Source organism: Coregonus lavaretus, assembly GCF_964263955.1.
Source record: "Coregonus lavaretus genome assembly, chromosome: 15".
Lineage (NCBI taxonomy): Eukaryota > Metazoa > Chordata > Actinopteri > Salmoniformes > Salmonidae > Coregonus > Coregonus lavaretus.
The window spans coordinates 20029011-20051454 of NC_140002.1; the positions used below are offsets into that span (position 1 = coordinate 20029011).

General features: G+C 41.5%; 2 protein-coding genes across 2 annotated transcripts; one reads left to right on the forward strand and one right to left on the reverse strand.

The window, feature by feature from the left end:
- Positions 1–13226: 13226 nt before the first annotated feature.
- LOC311142191 (rhomboid domain-containing protein 2-like) lies at positions 13227–16244 on the forward strand. Its single transcript, XM_084177786.1, has 4 exons — positions 13227–13759; positions 14325–14729; positions 14946–15093; positions 15341–16244. Exons 1-4 carry the CDS (start codon positions 13573–13575, stop codon positions 15828–15830), a joined length of 1230 nt encoding a protein of 409 aa, XP_084033912.1. The 5' UTR covers positions 13227–13572; the 3' UTR covers positions 15831–16244.
- Positions 16245–19790: 3546 nt separating this feature from the next.
- On the reverse strand, positions 19791–22072 carry LOC311142637 (uncharacterized protein; the record flags this gene model as incomplete). The annotated part of the gene is made up of 4 exons (XM_084178292.1): positions 19791–19935; positions 21166–21302; positions 21576–21851; positions 21983–22072. The coding sequence occupies 4 exons, from the start codon at positions 22070–22072 to the stop codon at positions 19791–19793; spliced, it is 648 nt and encodes a 215-aa protein (XP_084034418.1).
- Between the last annotated feature and the right edge of the window lie 372 nt (positions 22073–22444).

Here is a 22444-nt window from a genome sequence, read left to right on the forward strand (position 1 = left end):
ACCCAGTCGGAATGAAAGTGAAATTAACGTTAAGTGAGAGCTCTGACCGCCCTCCATTGGTCAGCTCATCGTATTACATGTTCGGTAGCCCTTGCTGAGACCGTTTAATACGGTTTCACCCGTTATGGTATGGTATGGTATGGATTCGAGTCCGTGAGCAGACCTTAACACACAATGACAAGGCACTCTAACCTGTACGGGGGATTGGTGTATATTCCCGGACAAACTTCTCTGCGTCCAGAACCGAGGAGAGCCAGATCTTCTCCCCGGAAGGCGGGGTAATTCTTAGTCTTGCAGGGAAGAGCAAGGCTGGGTGAAGATGGAGTTTGTAGAGTTTGGTCATGACATCTCTGTAGCCAGCGCGGTGCTTTGCCACATCGGGCGCATAGTCCTCATAGACACGAAAGGGGTGCCCTTTATGTAACAGGTTGCCCCTCATTCGAGCCTCGCGCAGGATAAGATCCTTGGTCTTGAAACTGTGACAACAGATGATTACTGGGCGAGGACGCTGGCCCGGTCCAGGCACTGGGACAAGGGCGCGATGTGCACGGTCCACTAGGGGATCCGACGCCAAAACATCCGGTCCCATTGCATCCTTCAGTAGCTTGGCGAAGAAGTCGGTGGGGCGAGAGCCCGCCTCCACCCCTTCTGCCAGACCCACAACGCAAAGGTTATGCCGCCTGGATCTGCCCTCCAGGTCGACCACTTTCACAGAAAGCCTCTGCACATTATCCTGCAATGACGTGCATAGCATCTCTAACTCGTCGATCCTACCAGCGTTGAATTTAGAAGCTTTCTCAAGGTCCACAATACTCTGGCCCTGCGAAGCGACCGTTCGAATGGTGCTCTCGATTTTAGTGTCCAGTTCAGCAATAGTAGCCTTAAGATCCTCCGCTATAGCAACACGTAGTTCTCCCAAAGCCCGGGTAAGTTCTGTAAGTGTCACGTTGTTACCTGTGCCTTCCGCCATGTTTGTCTCGTTGTTTGGTGGGGTGTAGACCTCTGATGTGGATTTATTGTCCTTTGGTCGCTTATTACTAGGCATTTTCACATAGAAAGTTACAATATTGTATTAGTAAGAAAAGTTTGTTGTAACAAGTGCAATAAAGTAAGTTAGGTTAGATTATTTCGCAAAAAAGTTGCGGGAGCCTCTCACACACAGCCGTTCACTCCAACATGCTAGCTCCGCCCCATTCTTTAGCATTTCTAATGAATGATTGTCAATTCAACCAAGCCAACCAAAATGGCCATATGAATCAACAGATTGATCTATCTGTTCTGTCTCTATGGGAACAGCAGAGATGTCTGACCTGGCTAAGAGGCTCTGGATTGATGTCCCATCCATCCCCAGATGTCTGTTCCTGCCCACAGCTCACAATGATTGGCTGTGAACAGTAAAGAAAAAATGTAACACTCTTTTGCTCATTTTGGCCTTGGAAATAACTTGGAAATAAATGATGTAGCTATCAATAAATAATTTAAGTAGCTACTGTTATGTGGTTGATTTGAATGTGACATACAGGCCTTTTGTGGATCTGAGGGGTCTGCACTGAAGTAGACTGTCAAGACAATATTCCATTTCAAATGTGGTTAGATAAGGAGGGATATCTGCACTTGCTTTTATTGTGATAACTGCAGTTTGTACATGCAGCATAACTAATGTTTATGTGTTATTGTTTTCAGGTCAGATTTGACTTACAGGCCTTGGCCTTCTGCGCACTTTGCCGGTTGGCCACATCACAGAATCAGGGGTGTTCACCCTCACTGGATTCAACTGTCAACACAACACTCCATTTAAAAGGTGATAACAAAAACAGAAGATTTTTTAAATATATATATATATATTTGATATTTAACACATAAGGGCGGCGCTTTAAAGCTCTTTTGATTCACTCATCATTACGATTCATCTTGCTTTCTGAGGGATACATTTCCATCAATTGATTGGCACAAAACATATCCTGGCACACACACGCATAAAGGGCATGTCCCAAATGGCACCCCAGTGCCCATATATTGCACTTATTTTGACCTGAGTCCAATGGGCACAGGTCAAAAGTAGTACACTACAGGGTGCCATTTGGGACCAAAGAATGTAAGAGCCTACCAGACGTTCTAAACTCCAAGGACGGGTCTATCCAACCGTTTCCAATCGTAGTATTTATTCTCTGCACAGTGTCAGCTAGGGCAGACTATGCACCTGAAACAACCTGACTGAAGAAAGCGATTGTACTGATTGTATCAAAGCTGAACACAGTTTATGTAGTGAATTTATGCTTGGTTACGTCACAATAGGTCACAGTTTTATGGCCGCGCATAATACGTCACAGGAAAGGCTTGTATGGGACTGGACTGGTGGTATCTCCCCCTGGTCGTAATTCATAACTGTCAAATAAAATCTATCTAGCTATCTAACTCAAATGGCTGTTGAGGACTCTTTGATCATCACATTTGAGGCACATGTCAGCTGGTGGCAGTGTCTTCAAATGCAGCACTTGATGATCTGAGCAACAGTTGAGCAACTTTGTGGTTGTGACAAATCCAAATGCGGAAGTCCAGTACATTTGTTTTTGCTTAGCAAGCTTGCCCGCCTATTTCTACAATTCATCTTCTTAAACTCGGATTTTAAACTTAACCACACTGCTAACCTTATGCCCAACCTTAAATTAAGACCAAAAAGCCTATTTTTGTTTTCATTAATTTTTAAGATATAGCCTATTTGTAATTTGTGGCTTTGTTATCTAGTGGGAACCTCTAGCTAGCTAGCTAGCTACCTATAATCTGGCTAAAGTTTTACGCAATATTGGAGGAAAAGATTGATTATTGTACTTGATTATCCAAGTTTGACAAATATGCATTGGGCATCAAAATGATATCCGAATAGTTTTAAAACATATGGTTCAGAGGTTCAAGAGTTTTACTCCTGAGTTCAGGCTCACGAGTGGGATTGTTGCTGTCATTAGAGTATCATTTGTTTTGTTTACTGTCACTACATATTTCGGTTTATCAGAGGATGTCTTCAGTCTTGGAACGACAGTTTTTGGCAATGGGCATGGTAAGTTAGCTAGGAGGGTCTGAGTGAATCAACAGTTATATATGCTCAGTAGCTACTTTGAATGAGAGTGTTGTAACGTTAGCTAGCTTGCTAAAACGTATAGCTAATGTAACAGATGGTGCCAGTAGGCTACAGCAGCAGGCTACAGCACAACACACCAGTGCAGCTTATGTCTGTCAACCCTATCATTTATGTTTTAATCCTTTCCTCTTCCTTTGCAGTGCACAAGCTCATCACATACTCCTTCCACCACAAGACAGTGACCCAGCTACTCCTCAGTATTGGGGTTCTGGTGCCCCTCTGTGGAGGCATTGAGAAGAGTGTGGGGACTGTTCGGTTCCTCCTCATGTTTCTGCTGCTCTCTATCAGCACAGGGGTGTTGTACACCATACTGGGTCTGCTACTGTTTGGTGCATCTGCCCAGAAACAGGTGGAGGGGTTCATTCCAGTGTCCCTCTCCCTTATGGGTATGGCCACAGTGCACTCCCGTATGGTTAAGGGCTTTCTTTTCGGGGTCACTGTACCCATGTTAGCCCTGCCCTGGCTGTTTCTGTTCATCATAACACTTTTGGTCCCACACACTGTCTTCCTTTGCAATGCCATCGCCATCATCGCAGGGGGGATCTGTATCCTTACTCATTTACATTTACATTTTAGTCATTTAGCAGACGCTCTTATCCAGAGCGACTTACAGTTAGTGAGTTATTTTTTAATTTTTCATACTGGCCCCCCGTGGGAATCGAACCCACAACCCTGGCGTTGCAAACGCCATGCTCTACCAACTGAGCTACATCCCTGCCGGCCATTCCCTCCCCTACCCTGGACGACGCTGGGCCAATTGTGCGCCGCCCCATGGGTCTCCCGGTCGCGGCCGGCTATAACCTCATTGTGGTTCAAAATAACTGATACACTCCTCTGCAGTATGTCACAGCTTTATAAGTGTGCTTAGTAGTGTAGTTAAGTGGTAATAGGTTATAGGTGTTGTATATGAATCCTGCTGCTGAACATTATGGCATGTTTGTTTAGAAAAAATCTTGCATCACTGCGTCACACATTCTCCTTAACTTGCACTGGTGAAACAGACGGTAAGGGCTGGCTCTCACTTCTGGACATGTCCGATGCCAGGGCATCAGTGCTGGACAAGAAGATGCCTTTCAGGCTGCTGAGGAACATTGGTGTCCTGTATGTCCCTGCATCAACAGAGGAGAGAAGGAAGACGGTCCACCCACCGTAAGTACTGAGAAAGCACCAGACATATCATTTATCAGACAAGACAAGAGGTCATTAAATAACAATTGCTGTGTGCAAGCCAGAGCACATAATGTACTACAGTATAATGAGGTGCAGTTATAATTGATGATCCGCAGCTGTAATTGAATACTGTACAATAGGCACCTAGTGGTCCCCCATGATTAGATAGAGAATTACTGGTATAGATAGGCTCTCTGAAATCTGTCCACGTTCTCATTGATTGCAGAATCATTCCAACCCCAGGCTCCTACCCAGTCCAAGCCTACGCTCCAGTGTCCTTTACCTCCAACCTACAGGCTACCGAGACCACACCAAAGACATTTGAAGGCTGGGCCAACTCCTACTATACACAGGGGAGCCCTGTTCAGCTCTCAGGTTATAATGGACACAACCATGGATATGGCCTCAAGCATAGCTTTGGGCCAAGTCACGGACATAGTCACGAACATGGACACAGCTGCAGCCACAGCCAAGGTCATGGACATAGTCACGAACACAGCTTCGGCCATGGACTCAGTCATGGGCATGCATCTGCCTCTCAAACCAGCAGTCACTGGGCTCCAGTGGCTCAACATCCACATTCTCAACATTCCCACCTCAGTCCACTGTCTGTGTCTGTCAGTGCCCCCCAGAGTTTCACAGCAAAAATGCTGGAGTCACTGCCAGAATCTGTGATGGTTCACCCAGGAGCACCTGTGTCTTCACTGACAGATTGATGACTTCAATCCGTAACGGCAAAACTCGCTATAGCTCGATTGAAATTTAAAGGCAATGTTCGCGAAGACCGGAAATTACATTTACATTTCAAGCGTGCTATTTTCAGCAATCACAATCCTTGTAAAAACGTCAAATCTTGGTATAACTAATAACATAAAAAAAATAAAAAATGTCAGTGTGGTTATAAGCCGCTATAGCTCTGAACTACGGCAATACGGATTTAATCGAGCCCATAGTTGTCATTCAATGTGTTTTCTGTCTCATGTTATACATTGAGATGTAATATGCTTGGACAAGTGGTTTGAGGCAGTACTTGAAGGTCCACTTTTTCTTCACTGATGTTTTTGGTTTGAATATACAAGCAGGCTCTGAATGTTCAAGGTCAAATCAATGCAAGAAGGGTTTGATTGTCAGTTGATTGTAAGACCACTCCTTTTGGCTTGTGTGTTTTGTACTTTGTGTTTTTTTACACAGACGGTAGACAAATCTCTTGGTACTCTTGATTTATATAACCTAGATTAAAACAAGGTTTTTCAAAACCCTTAGTAAACCAGAACAGTTTTTAGTTCAAACTAAACATTTTTATCACACTAATGTATTATCAGTTTTTCCCCCTTAACTACACTTAACAAAAATATAAATGCAACATGTAAAGTGTTGGTCCCATCACAATATATTTTACATTAGTTATCTTGTTGTTTTTAATCCCACCCTTCAGCTCCACTCAACCCCTCCCATCTATCTCTTAACACCATCCATTTTTTATTTACATTTGCCATATATTTTTCAACTGTGCTGTGATGTTTCACAAAAGTTCTGAACCTTTCTATTCTCATAGTTTCTACAGATTGTAAATTAAAGATAAACATTTTTGTTAAAAGTATTATTATATTATTGATCGATTGACTATGACTTTTCAAATCACCCAGTAGTGCTATCTGCAGAGTTAGCTCCAGGTAAATGTTGCACTTCTTCTTCCTGGACCTTTGACCAAAAACAAGCTACACATGGACAGTACCAAAACAAATGATCTAATGAATCGGTCTCTTCGCAGAAAAATCTGCAGAGCTGGGATGGTTGTATCCCCCATATATATAACATTCTATTGGTTGCAAGAATTTTGTATAATAATTTTAATTGAAAAATTTTAGGTTTTGAATCCGGCGTTGTTTTGCGTATCAGTTCATAAACCATGTGCCATGGTATCGGTACATCGAAAATCTCTTTCCAACTATTTTGCAATCTATATGGCACAGCTGTCAAATTTTTTGTCCTTAAATAAAACTGATATACTTTTTTATTTATCACAATTTTCATTAACCAATTTTGGTCTTTAATGAAGACAAGTTCCTTATTTTTTCCCCCTTCCACTTGCCTCTTCCATTTTTGCGTTAATGCTGCAATTAGTTGGTTGTAATTTTGGGTAGAGCAGACATTTCCATATATTTTTGTTAGCTGCATGTGTGACATAACTCCACTAGTCCTATTTATGATATCATTTACAAAGATTATACCTTTTTTAAACATTTTTTTGAAAAAATAATAATATAAAAATTATATTTGAGTTTAACCACATTATTTGTTGTATTATTTGTTCTGTCTTTTCTGGTGGATTAAACTGAAATCGCAACCAACTTTCTATGGCTTATTTTTAAAATAGTGATATTTTGGAGATGATTTCATTTTCAGTGAGAGGTTGTAATCTGAATAAAGGGGAAAAGGCCATTCTTGAACATGGGGTGAGATATTCTTATTAATCTGCTAGAAAACCAGTTTGGATTTAAGTATAACTTTTGCATGACTGAAGCCTTTAGTGAGAGGTCTAATGCTTTAATATTTAATAATTTCTGCCCTCTGAATTCATGTTCATTATATAAATAGGCCCGTTTAATTTTGTCTGGCTTGCCGTTCCAAATAAAATTGAATCTTTTTTTTGCTCATTTAATTTTTAAAAACAGGTCCCTAGATGTAGGCAAGACCATAAGCAAATAGGTAAACTGGGATATGACTAAAGAGTTAATCAGGGTGATTTTACCACAAATAGACAGGTATTTTCCTTTCCATGGTAGAACATTTTTATATATTTTTGCTAACTTTCTATTAAAATGTATTGTAGTGAGATAATTTCTTTATTTCGGGATATGTATACCGAGTATGTCCACATCACCGTCAGACCATTTTATTGGTAAACTACACGGTAATGTAAAAGGTTAGAAAAAGTACCTAGATCCTCTATGAGGCTGTGGAGGGATCCAAATTGTGGATTTAAAAGAAAGCATGAATCATCAGCGTACAATGACATCTTTGTTTTTAAGCCCTTGATTTCTAACCCCTTGATATTATTGTTGGATCTGATTTTAATAGCTAACATTTCGATGGCCATAATAAATAGATATGCAGATAGTGGACAACCTTGTTTTACTCCTCTTGACAGTTTAAAACTTTCTGAGAAGTAGTCATTATTTACTATTTTACACCTAGGGTTACTATACATACTGTAACTTTAACCCATTTTATAAGAGATTCTCCAAAATTGAAATTTATTCCAGGCATTTATATATAAATTCCAGTCGTACTTTATCAAAAGCCTTTTCAAAGTCAGCTATGAATACCAGGCCTGGTTTCCCAGATTTTTCATAGTGTTCTATTGTTTCCAATACTTGTCTTATATTATCTCCAATGTATCATCCATGTAAACAACCTGTCTGATTAGGATAAATAATACCCGACAATACCTTTTTAATTCTATACGCTATACATTTTGCTAGAACTTTTGCATCACAACACTGAAGTTTAAGGGGCCTCCAATTTTTTTAATGGACCGGATCTTTATATTTACCACTTGGATGCTGTTTCAGTAATAATGAAATCAGACCTTCTTGTTGAGTATCTGATAATCTACCATTTTTGTAGGTGTGGTTAAAACATGCTAATAAGGGTCCTCTGAGTATATCAAATGAGGTTTGGTATACCTCGACTGGTATGCCATCCAACCCTGGAGTTTTCCCAGACTTAAAGGCTTTAATTGCATCAAGAAGTTCCTCCTCTGTAATTTGGCCTTCAGAAGAGTCTTTCTGTACAACTGTTTATTTTACATCATTAATAGAAAAAAATATATACAATTATCTTCGGTTAGTGGAGATGGAGGAGACTGAAACGAAAACATATGCTTAAAGTTATAGGCTATTTATTAAATCCGTTTGCCAGCTCCAGGTAGGCTACACAAGTGGCACAAATTGACTTGCAATGACTCCAGTGATATCTTAATTTCAACATATTTATTGTATCAAATGGTAGGCTACAGTATCCTACAATGGCATACAAATTAATAGCATACTTGATGGCCGGTGACTCAGCTGCCTGCTGTGGCTCTAAAACACACACACAAAAACACGGCCCTCCCCCTTCCTACTGCTCATTCAGTAACAACCTGCCTGCTCACTGCCTGGTAGTCAGCAGCAGGTCACAGTGAAAAATATGTTTTGTTTGAAGAAATGCCATGTTTACCCCCCGCGACATCGTTTTCAAAGTAGCCCAAATGTTAGCAAAACTGCGGACATGGCAACCCTGCACTGAAGCATCTGCTCGTTGCATGGTAACAATAGTCTCTCTGCCTGGTTGGGTTTCTGGTGAGCAAACCAACTATTTTGTGCACTACTGCCACCTACAGTGGGATCCAGTGCAGGACAGCAGAATATAAAACACCCACTGGTACATAACATGTCATGTAATGTCACTACAATAATTGTTCCCTTGCTGTAATTAATGAAGAACAAAAAAACAGTCTGACACAAATAATTGCAATTTCAAAAGCTTTATTGAAAATGCATATTTCAAACATTTTTTGTAGTTTTTTTATTTTAAAGAATAGTGCATGTCTCAAAATATTAGAACGAGACCAATATGTGTATTTTTCTAAACATAGTTCCTGTGTCTGAAATTAAGTTTCTGTGTGTATTGGAGGAGTAAGCAATACTCAAAATATCTGTGTGTGTGTGTGTTGTAGTAGTAGATGGCCATTATTTATTCAAACATCTAAGTTTGGGCAGCAGCCACTGGAGAAACCTGTCAATCAAACAGGAGAATAAATAGTAGTTTTCACTTACACATCAGATAGCTGCTCTTTCTCTGCTACCTCATTCTATTTCTATAATTCTCTACCTCATTCTATTTCTATAAATCTCAAAAATGCCCTTGTTATGTTCTACTTCTCCTTCTTCTATTTCCTCACCTCTTCCTCAGACTCTTCTTTTCCTCTTTCTTGTCCTCCTTACTTTCTCCAACATTTTCCACCTGCTTCATGTTACTAGCCTGCTCTTGCTTCACTCTCTTTTTTGCCTTGCCCTTTTTCCTTTTGACCTTCCCTTCCTGAATAATGTGGACAAGGAGATAAAGTAATATAAGCTTATGGCTATTTTCTACTCTTGAGCTACAATATCTAGAGTTATGATATACTGTAGGACATATGGCCAATATCCCCTTCCTGTTTCCTCTCACCTGTGGGTACACTCCTGCCATTTTCTGCGCCGTTTCCTGGAGCAGCTTCCTGCTGTTCTCACTCAGGTTGGTGATGGGGGCCAGGCGAGGGCTTCCTTTATTGGTGATGGGGGCCAGGCAAGGGCTTTCTGTATTTCCTCTCACCTGTGGGTACACTCCTGCCATTTTCTGCGCCGTTTCCTGGAGCAGCTTCCTGCTGTTCTCACTCAGGTTGGTGATGGGGGCCAGGCGAGGGCTTCCTGTATTGGTGATGGGGGCCAGGCAAGGGCTTTCTGTATTTCCTCTCACCTGTGGGGCCACTCCTGACATTTTCTGGAGCAGCTTCCTACCGTTCTCGCTCAGGTTGGTGATTGGGGCCAGGCGAGGGCTGTGGTGGTATGGTAAGTACTCCACAGCAGGCGGAGCAACAATGACAGGGATGTTGGGTTTGGCCACAATAATCTGTACAGACATAGGGTCAAACAATTGAGATGTGACACACACTAGTGATGCGCGGGTTGACTCATAACCAGAAGTCCCGCGGTTATATCCACAGGGCGGCGGATTTAGGGTCATGAAATATTGTTGAATAAACAGAAAACAATACATTAAAAAATCCATAAATGTATAATTATTGTGCAAGTTATATCTATAGGCTATTTGGCATTAGTGCGTAAGCCTAAACTTTAGGGCATAACTTGACGCGCGCCAGATAGACTACACACCAATCACCAAACGCTTTAATTCAATAAGAGAAAAGCTACGAAATGGAAAGTTGAAAATAAAGAAGGGACGGCCAGAAAAGTAATGTTTGGAAAATATTTGGTGAAGTGTTAAAAGAGGATGATGGCAGTGCCTATGTTATGTGTGATGATTGTGAGGCACTATAGAAATTCGACAGTCACAAGAGGGGGATTCAAATAGGCCTATGGCACGTCAAGGGAACAAACAGCCTACTGTTCAGATGGATTAAATGGAAACTGAAATCTGGACACTGACTGTAGATCTTTAACCTCTCACAGTCTTAATATTAACTCCTGCAGAATTAAGCATTTCTTGCAGTAAAATGATAGGCTACACCAAATGTAGGCTTTATTTTGACTCGGGAACAGCAGTGGAGAAATATGATTTCTTTCAGCATCTTGAGGGAATGCGAATGCGCAGCTAGGGACTGCTTTATCAGCATCATAAAAGCTGATAATATTTCAACCACATAAAATGTGCATCCAAGCCAAACTGAAATCTTATCAGAAACATGTCTGGTCGTTTTCAACCCGTCAAACTGATGTCATTTGGAAATTTTGCACAGAAAATGTTTCCCTTTTTTTCTTGAGTTATTGCATTTTCTTCTTGATCCCTAAACGTTTTTGGTTTATTTAGTCTTCTCTCTAATTATAGACAAGTTGACTAACAAATAGCCTACCAAAATGTTGGAAATTATAAGCAGAAACATATCCAAATTAGGCACAAAAAAATCCTGCACCCCCTGCTAAGAAATCGTTCTGACGGTGTTCTATATTTGCGGGTTAGGGTCAGGTGCGGGCCTCAGATTTTCACTTTATCACATATAGTCGGGCGGTTGCGGCTGGGTTATTAGCAATTGCGGGTGGGTTCGGTTGAACAAACAGCTGACCCGCGCACCACTAACACACACACACACACACACGTAAGAGCCTACCAGTCGAGGGTCCTTCAGTGAAGCCCCTTTTCTCAGTGGTTCCTTTGAAGGCCCTGGACTGTCCTCAGCAGAGGCATCATTGCCATTATCACGCTGTGTGTCATAGAGCTAGTTGGTCATAGTCCATTCTTCACATTCAGTCAAAGAGTTACTCAAATACATGCTGCAGAACATACCAGAAAGTCTGACTCATCGAAGGATTGGAGAGAAAGATCGTCGTCCTCTACCATATCCCTCACTTTAAGCCTTGTCAGCTTTCCATCCTCCTCATCCTTCACTTTCAGCGGTGGTGTCCTCCTTTCATGATCCTCATCATCAGACTGTGTATCAGAGTAAACTAGTCAGAGACTAATCTCTTTACAGTGATGTCACTCAACAAAGACATGGTGTACAACTGTCTTACCTCAGATTCACAGTCAGTGAAGGAGTAGATAGAGATGTCAGAGTTGGAGGATGAGATCACCCCATCATAATTTCTATCCATCAGCCGAGTCACCCTTCCAGACTGAGGAGACAGACAAAGGCATGTACTTAGGGCAGCCATAGAATACACTGGCATTGACTGTCAAGAAAATGTTGAATATTTAGGCAATCCAACATAGTTGTACAAGTAGTGAGTAATTTATGGGTAATTGAAAATGCAAGTGTATTGAAATGCAATAAATGCAACTCCCATAACATTAGGGATAGGGCTAAAGACTTTCCATACTGTAGGATTCTTTAGCATTTCTAATGAATGATTGTCAATTCAACCAAGCCAACCAAAATGGCCATATGAATCAACAGATTGATCTATCTGTTCTGTCTCTATGGGAACAGCAGAGATGTCTGACCTGGCTAAGAGGCTCTGGATTGATGTCCCATCCATCCCCAGATGTCTGTTCCTGCCCACAGCTCACAATGATTGGCTGTGAACAGTAAAGAAAAAATGTAACACTCTTTTGCTCATTTTGGCCTTGGAAATAACTTGGAAATAAATGATGTAGCTATCAATAAATAATTTAAGTAGCTACTGTTATGTGGTTGATTTGAATGTGACATACAGGCCTTTTGTGGATCTGAGGGGTCTGCACTGATGTAGACTGTCAAGACAATATTCCATTTCAAATGTGGTTAGATAAGGAGGGATATCTGCACTTGCTTTTACTGTGATAACTGCAGTTTGTACATGCAGCATAACTAATGTTTATGTGTTATTGTTTTCAGGTCAGATTTGACTTACAGGCCTTGGCCTTCTGCGCACTTTGCCGGTTGGCCACATCACAGAATCAGGGGTGTTCACCCTCACTGGATTCAACTGTCAACACAACACTCCATTTAAAAGGTGATAACAAAAACAGAAGATTTTTTAAATATATATATATATTTGATATTTACCACATAAGGGCGGCGCCTTAAAGCTCTTTTGATTCTCTCATCATTATGATTCATCTTGCTTTCTGAGGGATACATTTCCATCAATTGATTGGCACAAAACATATCCTGGCACATACACGCATAAAGGGCATGTCCCAAATGGCACCCCAGTGCCCATATATTGCACTTATTTTGACCTGAGCCCAATGGGCACAGGTCAAAAGTAGTACACTACAGGGTGCCATTTGGGACCAAAGAATGTAAGAGCCTACCAGACGTTCTAAACTCCAAGGACGGGTCTATCCAACCGTTTCCAATCGTAGTATTTATTCTCTGCACAGTGTCAGCTAGGGCAGACTATGCACCTGAAACAACCTTACTGAAGAAAGCGATTGTACTGATGATATCAAAGCTGAACACAGTTTATGTAGTGAATTTATGCTTGGTTACGTCACAATAGGTCACAGTTTTATGGGCGCGCATAATACGTCACAGGAAAGGCTTGTATGGGACTGGACTGGTGGTATCTCCCCCTGGTCGTAATTTATAACTGTCAAATAAAATCTATCTAGCTATCTAACTGAAATGGCTGTAGAGGACTCTTTGATCATCACATTTGAGGCACATGTCAGCAGGTGGCAGTGTCTTCAAATGCAGCACTTGATGATCTGAGCAACAGTTGAGCAACTTTGTGGTTGTGACGAATCCAAATGCGGAAGTCCAGTACATTTGTTTTTGCTTAGCAAGCTTGCCCGCCTATTTCTACAATTCATCTTCTTAAACTCTGATTTTAAACTTAACCACACTGCTAACCTTATGCCCAACCTTAAATTAAGACCAAAAAGCCTATTTTTGTTTTCATTAATTTTTACGATATAGCCTATTTGTACTTTGTGGCTGTGTTATCTAGTGGGAACCTCTAGCTAGCTAGCTACCTACAATCTGGCTAAAGTGTTGCGCAATATTGGAGGAAAAGTTGATTGATTATTGTGCTTGATTATCCAAGTACTAGTTTGACAAATATGCATTGGTCATCAAAATGATATCCCGAATAATTTTAAAACATATGGTTCAGAGGTTCAAGAGTTTTACTCCTGAGTTCAGGCTCACGAGTGGGATTGTTGCTGTCATTATAGTATCATTTGTTTTGTTTACTGTCACTACATATTTCGGTTTATCAGAGGATGTCTTCAGTCTTGGAACGACAGTTTTTGGCAATGGGCATGGTAAGTTAGCTAGGAGGGTCTGAGTGAATCAACAGTTATATATGCTCAGTAGCTACTTTGTATGAGAGTGTTGTAACGTTAGCTAGCTTGCTAGAATGGTGGTCCTCTGTAGCTCAGCTGGTAGAGCACGGCTCTTGTAACGCCAAGATAGTGGGTTCGATCCCCGGGACCACCCATACACAAAAATGTATGCACGCATGACTGTAAGTCGCTTTGGATAAAAGCGTCTGCTAAATGGCATATTATTATAATAATAATAATAATAATAATAATAATATGCCATTTAGCAGACGCTTTTATCCAAAGCGACTTACAGTCATGCGTGCATACATTTTTTTGTGTATGGGTGGTCCCGGGGATCGAACCAACTACCTTGGCGTTTCAAGCGCAGTGCTCTACCAGCTGAGCTACAGAGGACCACATTATTATTATTATTAAAACTTATAGCTAATGTAACAGATGGTGCCAGTAGGCTACAGCAGTAGGCTACAGCACAACACACCAGTGTAGCTTATGTCTGTCAACCCTATCATTTATGTTTTAATCCTTTCCTCTTCCTTTGCAGTGCACAAGCTCATCACATACTCCTTCCACCACAAGACAGTGACCCAGCTACTCCTCAGTATTGGGGTTCTGGTGCCCCTCTGTGGAGGCATTGAGAAGAGTGTGGGCACTGTTCGGTTCCTCCTCATGTTTCTGCTGCTCTCTATCAGCACAGGGGTGTTGTACACCATACTGGGTCTGCTACTGTTTGGTGCATCTGCCCAGAACCAGGTGGAGGGGTTCATTCCAGTGTCCCTCTCCCTTATGGGTATGGCCACAGTGCACTCCCGTATGGTTAAGGGCTTTCTTTTCGGGGTCACTGTACCCATGTTAGCCCTGCCCTGGCTGTTTCTGTTCATCATAACACTTTTGGTCCCACACACTGTCTTCCTTTGCAATGCCATCGCCATCATCGCAGGGGGGATCTGTATCCTTACTCCAACCTCATTGTGGTTCAAAATAACTGATACACTCCTCTGCAGTATGTCACAGCTTTATAAGTGTGCTTAGTAGTGTAGTTAAGTGGTAATAGGTTATAGGTGTTGTATATGAATCCTGCTGCTGAACATTATGGCATGTTTGTTTAGAAAAAATATTGCATCACTGCGTCACACATTCTCCTTAACTTGCACTGGTGAAACAGACGGAAAGGGCTGGCTCTCACTTCTGGACATGTCCGATGCCAGGGCATCAGTGCTGGACAAGAAGATGCCTTTCAGGCTGCTGAGGAACATTGGTGTCCTGTATGTCCCTGCATCAACAGAGGAGAGAAGGAAGACGGTCCACCCACCGTGAGTACTAAGAAAGCACCAGACATATCATTTATCAGACAAGACAAGAGGTCATTAAATAACAATTGCTGTGTGCAAGCCAGAGCACATAATGTACTACAGTATAATGAGGTGCAGTTATAATTGATGATCCTCAGCTGTAATTGAATACTGTACAATAGGCACCTAGTGGTCCCCCATGATTAGATAGAGAATTACTGGTATAGATAGGCTCTCTGAATTCTGTCCACGTTCTCATTGATTGCAGAATCATTCCAACCCCAGGCTCCTACCCAGTCCAAGCCTACGCTCCAGTGTCCTTTACCTCCAACCTACAGGCTACCGAGACCACACCAAAGACATTTGAAGGCTGGGCCCACTCCTACTATACACAGGGGAGCCCTGTTCAGCTCTCAGGTTATTACGGACACAACCATGGATATGGCCTCAAGCATAGCTTTGGGCCAAGTCACGGACATAGTCACGAACATGGACACAGCTGCAGCCACAGCCAAGGTTATGGACATAGTCACGAACACAGCTTCGGCCATGGACTCAGTCATGGGCATGCATCTGCCTCTCAAACCAGCAGTCACTGGGCTCCAGTGGCTCAACATCCACATTCTCAACATTCCCACCTCAGTCCACTGTCTGTGTCTGTCAGTGCCCCCCAGAGTTTCACAGCAAAGATGCCGGAGTCACTGCCAGAATCTGTGATGGTTCACCCAGGAGCACCTGTGTCTTCACTGACAGATTGATGACTTCAATCCGTAACGGCAAAACTCGCTATAGCTCGATTGAAATGTAAAGGCAATGTTCGCGAAGACCGGAAATTACATTTACATTTCAAGCGTGCTATTTTCAGCAATCACAATCCTTGTAAAAACGTCAACTCTTGGTATAACTAATAACATTAAAAAAATACAAATGTCAGTGTGGTTATAAGCCGCTATAGCTCTGAACTACGGCGATACGGATTTAATCGAGCCCATAGTTGTCATTCAATGTGTTTTCTGTCTCATGTTATACATTGAGATGTAATATGCTTGGACAAGTGTTTTGAGGCAGTACTTGAAGGTCCACTTTTTCTTCACTGATGTTTTTGGTTTTAATATACAAGCAGGCTCTGAATGTTCAAGGTCAAATCAATGCAATAAAGGGTTTGCTTGTCAGTTGATTGTAAGACCACTCCTTTTGGCTTGTGTGTTTTGTACTTTGTGTTTTTTTACACATACGGTAGACAAATCTCTTGGTACTCTTGATTTATACAACCTAGATTAAAACAACGTTTTTCAAAACCCTTAGTAAACCAGAACAGTTTTTAGTTCAAACTAAACATTTTTATCACACTAATGTATTATCAGTTTTTCCCCCTTAACTACACTTAACAAAATATAAATGCAACATGTAAAGTGTTGGTCCCATGTTTCATGAGCTGAAATAAAAGATCCCAGAAATTTTCCAAACGTACAAAAAGCTTCTTTCTCTAATTTTGTATACAAATTTGTTTAAATCTCTGTTAGTGAGCATTTGTCCTTTGCCAAGATAATCCATCCACCTGACAGGTGTAGCATATCAAGAAGCTGATTAAACAGCTTGATCATTACACAGGTGCTTCTTGTGCTGGGGACAATAAAAGAGCCACTCTAAAATGTGCAGTTTTGTCACACAACACAATGCTACATATGTCTCAAGTTTTGAGGAAGCGTGCAATTGGCATGCTGACTGCAGAAATGTCCACCAGAGATGTTGCGAGAGAATTTAAAATTCATTTCTGTACCATAAGCAGACTCCAACGTCGTTTTAGAGAATTTGGCAGTACGTCCAACCGGCCTCACAACCGCAGACCACGTGTAACCACGCCACCCCAGGACCAGCAGAGTGCCCAATGGTGGCGGTGGGGTTATGATATGGGCAAGCAATGAACAGCAACTTCGCACAGCTGTTGAAGAGTGACACAACATTCCACAGGCCACAATCAACAGCCTGATCAACTCAATGCGAAGGATATGTGTCGTGCTGCTTGAGGGAAATGGTGGTCACACCAGATACTGTTTGGTTTTCTGATCCACGCACCTACCTTTCTTTTAAGGTATCTGTGTTCTTAGAATAAAATACAAAATAGCATCCACTCACCACTAAATTAGATCCATTACATTCAGTTTGTTTTGCAATGCATCGTTCAAAAATTTTGGAAATTCAGAAGCAGGGGACAAGTGGGTGAGGTGATCAAGAGTGTGGGCTACAAGGGCAGATTATGATGTAATCTTTGGAAAATTAACTAGTCGTGCACAGTAAAGAGAAGCCATAAATGACAACCAAGACTAAATAAAGCAAATCAATGATCTCCATTTATTATTTCTTTACAAATGCATGCTTTAAAGTTACTGTTTATATACAAATAGCTATTTTGCATATAAAACTGGATCAAGTGGTAAGAGTCATGTAACACAGGTCAATTTTAAAAAGGCACATTTCTTATTTAAATGACAACATGTACCATACCATATTTGATTCTGTATCACTACAATAGTTGAGGGTTTCTCTATTAAAAGAAACACAAAATGACGTGCTAAAATGATAGACTGCTGAACATCACCCGTATATCATCCACTTGATTCTATTTCATACGGTTACAGAACCTCAGAAAATTGAAGTAAATATTTAGTATTTAGGCTTTCAACCATCAGCATAAGAAAATAAAACTAGATAAAGTTCTTACATATACATATCCCAGAATTAGTGATTATCAGAACACACATAAATGACAGTTAATAGATGTATTCATGTTGTACTGCAAGTGCACATACAATACAACACATATTGCATTGCCTAAATGCCGTGGTAGTGTCCAGCTAAACATAACTAGTCGGTACTAAGCCTTACAGTGGGAGAGCATGAGAAAAAAACACCTGGGCATTTTTACAGTAAACCACCATTTAATCTACAACCTTTTCGTTTAATGAACCGATGAAGAACAAGGCTCAATGACTAAACAGTTACTGCAATTTAAATGTAGGAATTGTACAGTACATGGTACAATATGAATGTGCTACTAGTATGCATATTTGACTAATCTTGCACTGCTCTCTGTATTTACACAACCTTCGTGCATCTGAATAGGCAGCCATGTTGAACTTGTAAATACATTTAAAGATGCAAATATAGAATGCTTTCAATGCCGTAGACATTTCAGGAGTTAATTTACAATATATTACTTTTTTTATCGCCTTGTGGGGATCTTCACAGCATGATAAACGTCCAGAGGCAATATTTCATATCATAATCACCTCTGTTTGCGCCTAGTTTCACTTACAAAAACGATGTGTAACATTCAATGTATAATATCTCCAATTTTTCTAATCTGATGGGAAACAATGAAGGTCTGCACTCTATTTTATAAAAAAATCTATTGGTTTATTCCAAAATGTTCCATAACCTTAAAAGGAGCGCGTGGACCAAATCTACACTGAACAAAAATATAAACGCAACATGCAACTATTTCAAAGATTTTACTGAGTTACAGTTCATATAAGGAAATCAGTCAATTGAAATGAATAAATTAGGCCCTAATCTATGGATTTCACATGACTGGGAATTCAGATATGGAACACGCTGTCGTACACGTCAATCCAGAGCATCCCAAACATGCTCAATCAGTGACATGTCTGGTGAGTATGCAGGCCATGGAAGAACTGGGACATTTTCAGCTTCCAGAAATTGTGAACAGATCCTTGTGACATGGGGCCGTGCATTATTGTGCTGAAACGTGAGGTGATGGTGGCGGATGAATGGCACGACAATGGGCCTCAGGATCTCGTCACGGTATCTCTGTGCATTCAAATTGCCATCGATTTAAAATGCAATTGTGTTCATTGTCCGTAGCTTATGCCTGTCCATACCATAACCCCACCACCACGGGGCACTCTGTCCACAATGTTGACATCAGCAAACCGCTCGCCCACATGGCGCCATACACGCTGACTTCTACCTGGTACAGTTGAAACCGGGATTCATCCGTGAAGAGCACACTTCTCCAGCATGCCAGTTGCTATCGAAGGTGAGCATTTGCCCACAGAAGTCAGTTACGACGCCAAACTGCAGTCAGGTCAAGACCCTGGTGAGGACGACGAGCATGCAGATTAGCTTCCCTGAGACGGTTACTGACAGTTTGTGCAGAAATTATTCTGTTGTGCAAACCCACAGATTCATCAGCTGTCCGGGTGGTTGGTCTCAGACGATCCCACAGGTGAAGGAGCCGGATGTGGAGGTCCTGGGCTGGCGTGGTTACACGTGCACAAAATTTGAGAGAAATAAGCTTTTTGTGTGGATGGAAAATGTCTGGGATCTTTTATTTCAGCTCATGAAACATGGGACCAACACTTTACATGTTGCGTTTATATTTTGTTCAGTGTACATGAAAGGCCTGGGGGTTAGGGGTCGATTTGGAGTATGAGCCCATTCCCAACCAATCTTGAATGAATTGCACTACCTCTCAGCACGAGTCTCTACAAAATGCTGTCAGTAAGATTACACAACAAGACAATAAGTACAACAAACATTCATTCATACGTCTTTCCATTTAGTGATTATGTGCTGACACGTTACCTCCAAAAACAGTTTAAAACTGTTTTCCGTTACCACTCACCCTCCACCCGAAAGAAATAGGTTAACATATGGGGTTGTGAGGGTGTGCTGTAACGTTAACTTAATCTTCCTTAGCTCCACACGTCCTGAGAGTAGCGGCCCTTGGTCATCAGCTTCTTGATGTAAGCCACAGCCTGTGTGTGTGTGAGACCTCCCACCTCCTCAACGATGTCATAGAAGGAATTCTGCACATCCCGCGCCATGTTCCGAGCATTCCTAGGAAAAGACAAGTGGCAGCCATATTTACAGTAGGCACACAATAATGATGGATTTTCTCTTTCAAAAAACCCTCAAAGCTTGTACATGTACTGTGCCTTCAGGAAGTATTCACACCCACATTTTGTTGTGTTACAGCCTGAATTTAAAATGGAATAAATTGAGATTTTCTGTCACTGACCTACACACAACACCCCATAATGTCAAAGTGGAATTATGTTTTTAGAAATGTTTAGAAAGCTATAAAAAATGAAAAGCTGAAATGTCTTGAGTCAATATGTATTCAACCCATTTGTTATGGCAAGCCTAAATAAGTTCAGGAGTAAAAATATGCTTAACAACTCACATAATAAGTTGCAATAATAGTGTTTGACATGATTTTTGAATGAACACGGCCCTCCCCCTTCCTACTGCTCATTCAGTAACAACCTGCCTGCTCACTGCCTGGTAGTCAGCAGCAGGTCACAGTGAAAAATATGTTTTGTTTGAAGAAATGCCATGTTTACCCCCCGCGACATCGTTTTCAAAGTAGCCCAAATGTTAGCAAAACTGCGGACATGGCAACCCTGCACTGAAGCATCTGCTCGTTGCATGGTAACAATAGTCTCTCTGCCTGGTTGGGTTTCTGGTGAGCAAACCAACTATTTTGTGCACTACTGCCACCTACAGTGGGATCCAGTGCAGGACAGCAGAATATAAAACACCCACTGGTACATAACATGTCATGTAATGTCACTACAATAATTGTTCCCTTGCTGTAATTAATGAAGAACAAAAAAACAGTCTGACACAAATAATTGCAATTTCAAAAGCTTTATTGAAAATGCATATTTCAAACATTTTTTGTAGTTTTTTTATTTTAAAGAATAGTGCATGTCTCAAAATATTAGAACGAGACCAATATGTGTATTTTTCTAAACATAGTTCCTGTGTCTGAAATTAAGTTTCTGTGTGTATTGGAGGAGTAAGCAATACTCAAAATATCTGTGTGTGTGTGTGTTGTAGTAGTAGATGGCCATTATTTATTCAAACATCTAAGTTTGGGCAGCAGCCACTGGAGAAACCTGTCAATCAAACAGGAGAATAAATAGTAGTTTTCACTTACACATCAGATAGCTGCTCTTTCTCTGCTACCTCATTCTATTTCTATAATTCTCTACCTCATTCTATTTCTATAAATCTCAAAAATGCCCTTGTTATGTTCTACTTCTCCTTCTTCTATTTCCTCACCTCTTCCTCAGACTCTTCTTTTCCTCTTTCTTGTCCTCCTTACTTTCTCCAACATTTTCCACCTGCTTCATGTTACTAGCCTGCTCTTGCTTCACTCGCTTTTTTGCCTTGCCCTTTTTCCTTTTGACCTTCCCTTCCTGAATAATGTGGACAAGGAGATAAAGTAATATAAGCTTATGGCTATTTTCTACTCTTGAGCTACAATATCTAGAGTTATGATATACTGTAGGACATATGGCCAATATCCCCTTCCTGTTTCCTCTCACCTGTGGGTACACTCCTGCCATTTTCTGCGCCGTTTCCTGGAGCAGCTTCCTGCTGTTCTCACTCAGGTTGGTGATGGGGGCCAGGCGAGGGCTTCCTGTATTGGTGATGGGGGCCAGGCAAGGGCTTTCTGTATTTCCTCTCACCTGTGGGGCCACTCCTGACATTTTCTGGAGCAGCTTCCTACCGTTCTCGCTCAGGTTGGTGATTGGGGCCAGGCGAGGGCTGTGGTGGTATGGTAAGTACTCCACAGCAGGCGGAGCAACAATGACAGGGACAGGGCTGGGAGGAGTCAGAGGCTTTGGGACATCCTCTGGAGAGGGCAGGGCCCGTAGGGCTTCAGCCAGGGTCCAGGGTGCTGAGGTCACAAGAGGAGAAAGGCAAGTCTGGCCAGGCACAGGACCAGAGACTTTCCCTGGGCTCTGTAATACCAGAAACAACAAACAAACTGTCAGGACAGTGCTATGTTATACACAATCTCTAGATATACTGTATAACTAATCTATAAATACATTAGATACATGACTACACTCAATAAGTAAGAGTAACTTACAAAGCGCTGGACTTCATACTTCTTTTTTTCAAGCTTGAGGAGCCTGTTCTTGGCTATGCTGGTCTTCATTTCTGCCATTCTCTCTACCATTTCGGCCATCTCTCCAGTGCATTTCTTGAAAGCCACTTTCAACCTTTCCAAGTCATTCAGCCAACTGTCCAGGTCTACTGCCTCAAGATCTCATTTTGCTGCAGTTTCTCTTCATCACTTGGATCAGTGCCCTCAACTCCTCGCCCCTCCTCCCATTGTCTTCCCTATTCACATCTTCATCCCTCAGTCTTTCATCCTTCCTCCTCCCCATCCACTTCTCAATCCAGGCTCTGAAGCATCCCTCATTCTTCTTCTGCCTCTCTTGGTTGATGTCCAGACCGTCATTGACCGTCTTCAGGCCTTCCTCCAGGTCAAGCTCTATGGAGGCCAGGTTTTCTTTAATTCTCCTCAGGCTCTCCTCATTGGTGTTGG

Coding starts and splice junctions, on each gene's coding strand:
- LOC311142191 (XM_084177786.1), top strand. CDS start 13,573: ATGATATCCCGAATAATTTTAAAACATATGGTTCAGAGGTTCAAGAGT. Junction 13,760..14,324: donor AGTTTTTGGCAATGGGCATG/GTAAGTTAGCTA, acceptor CTTCCTTTGCAG/TGCACAAGCTCATCACATAC. Junction 14,730..14,945: donor CATCATCGCAGGGGGGATCT/GTATCCTTACTC, acceptor CTGGTGAAACAG/ACGGAAAGGGCTGGCTCTCA.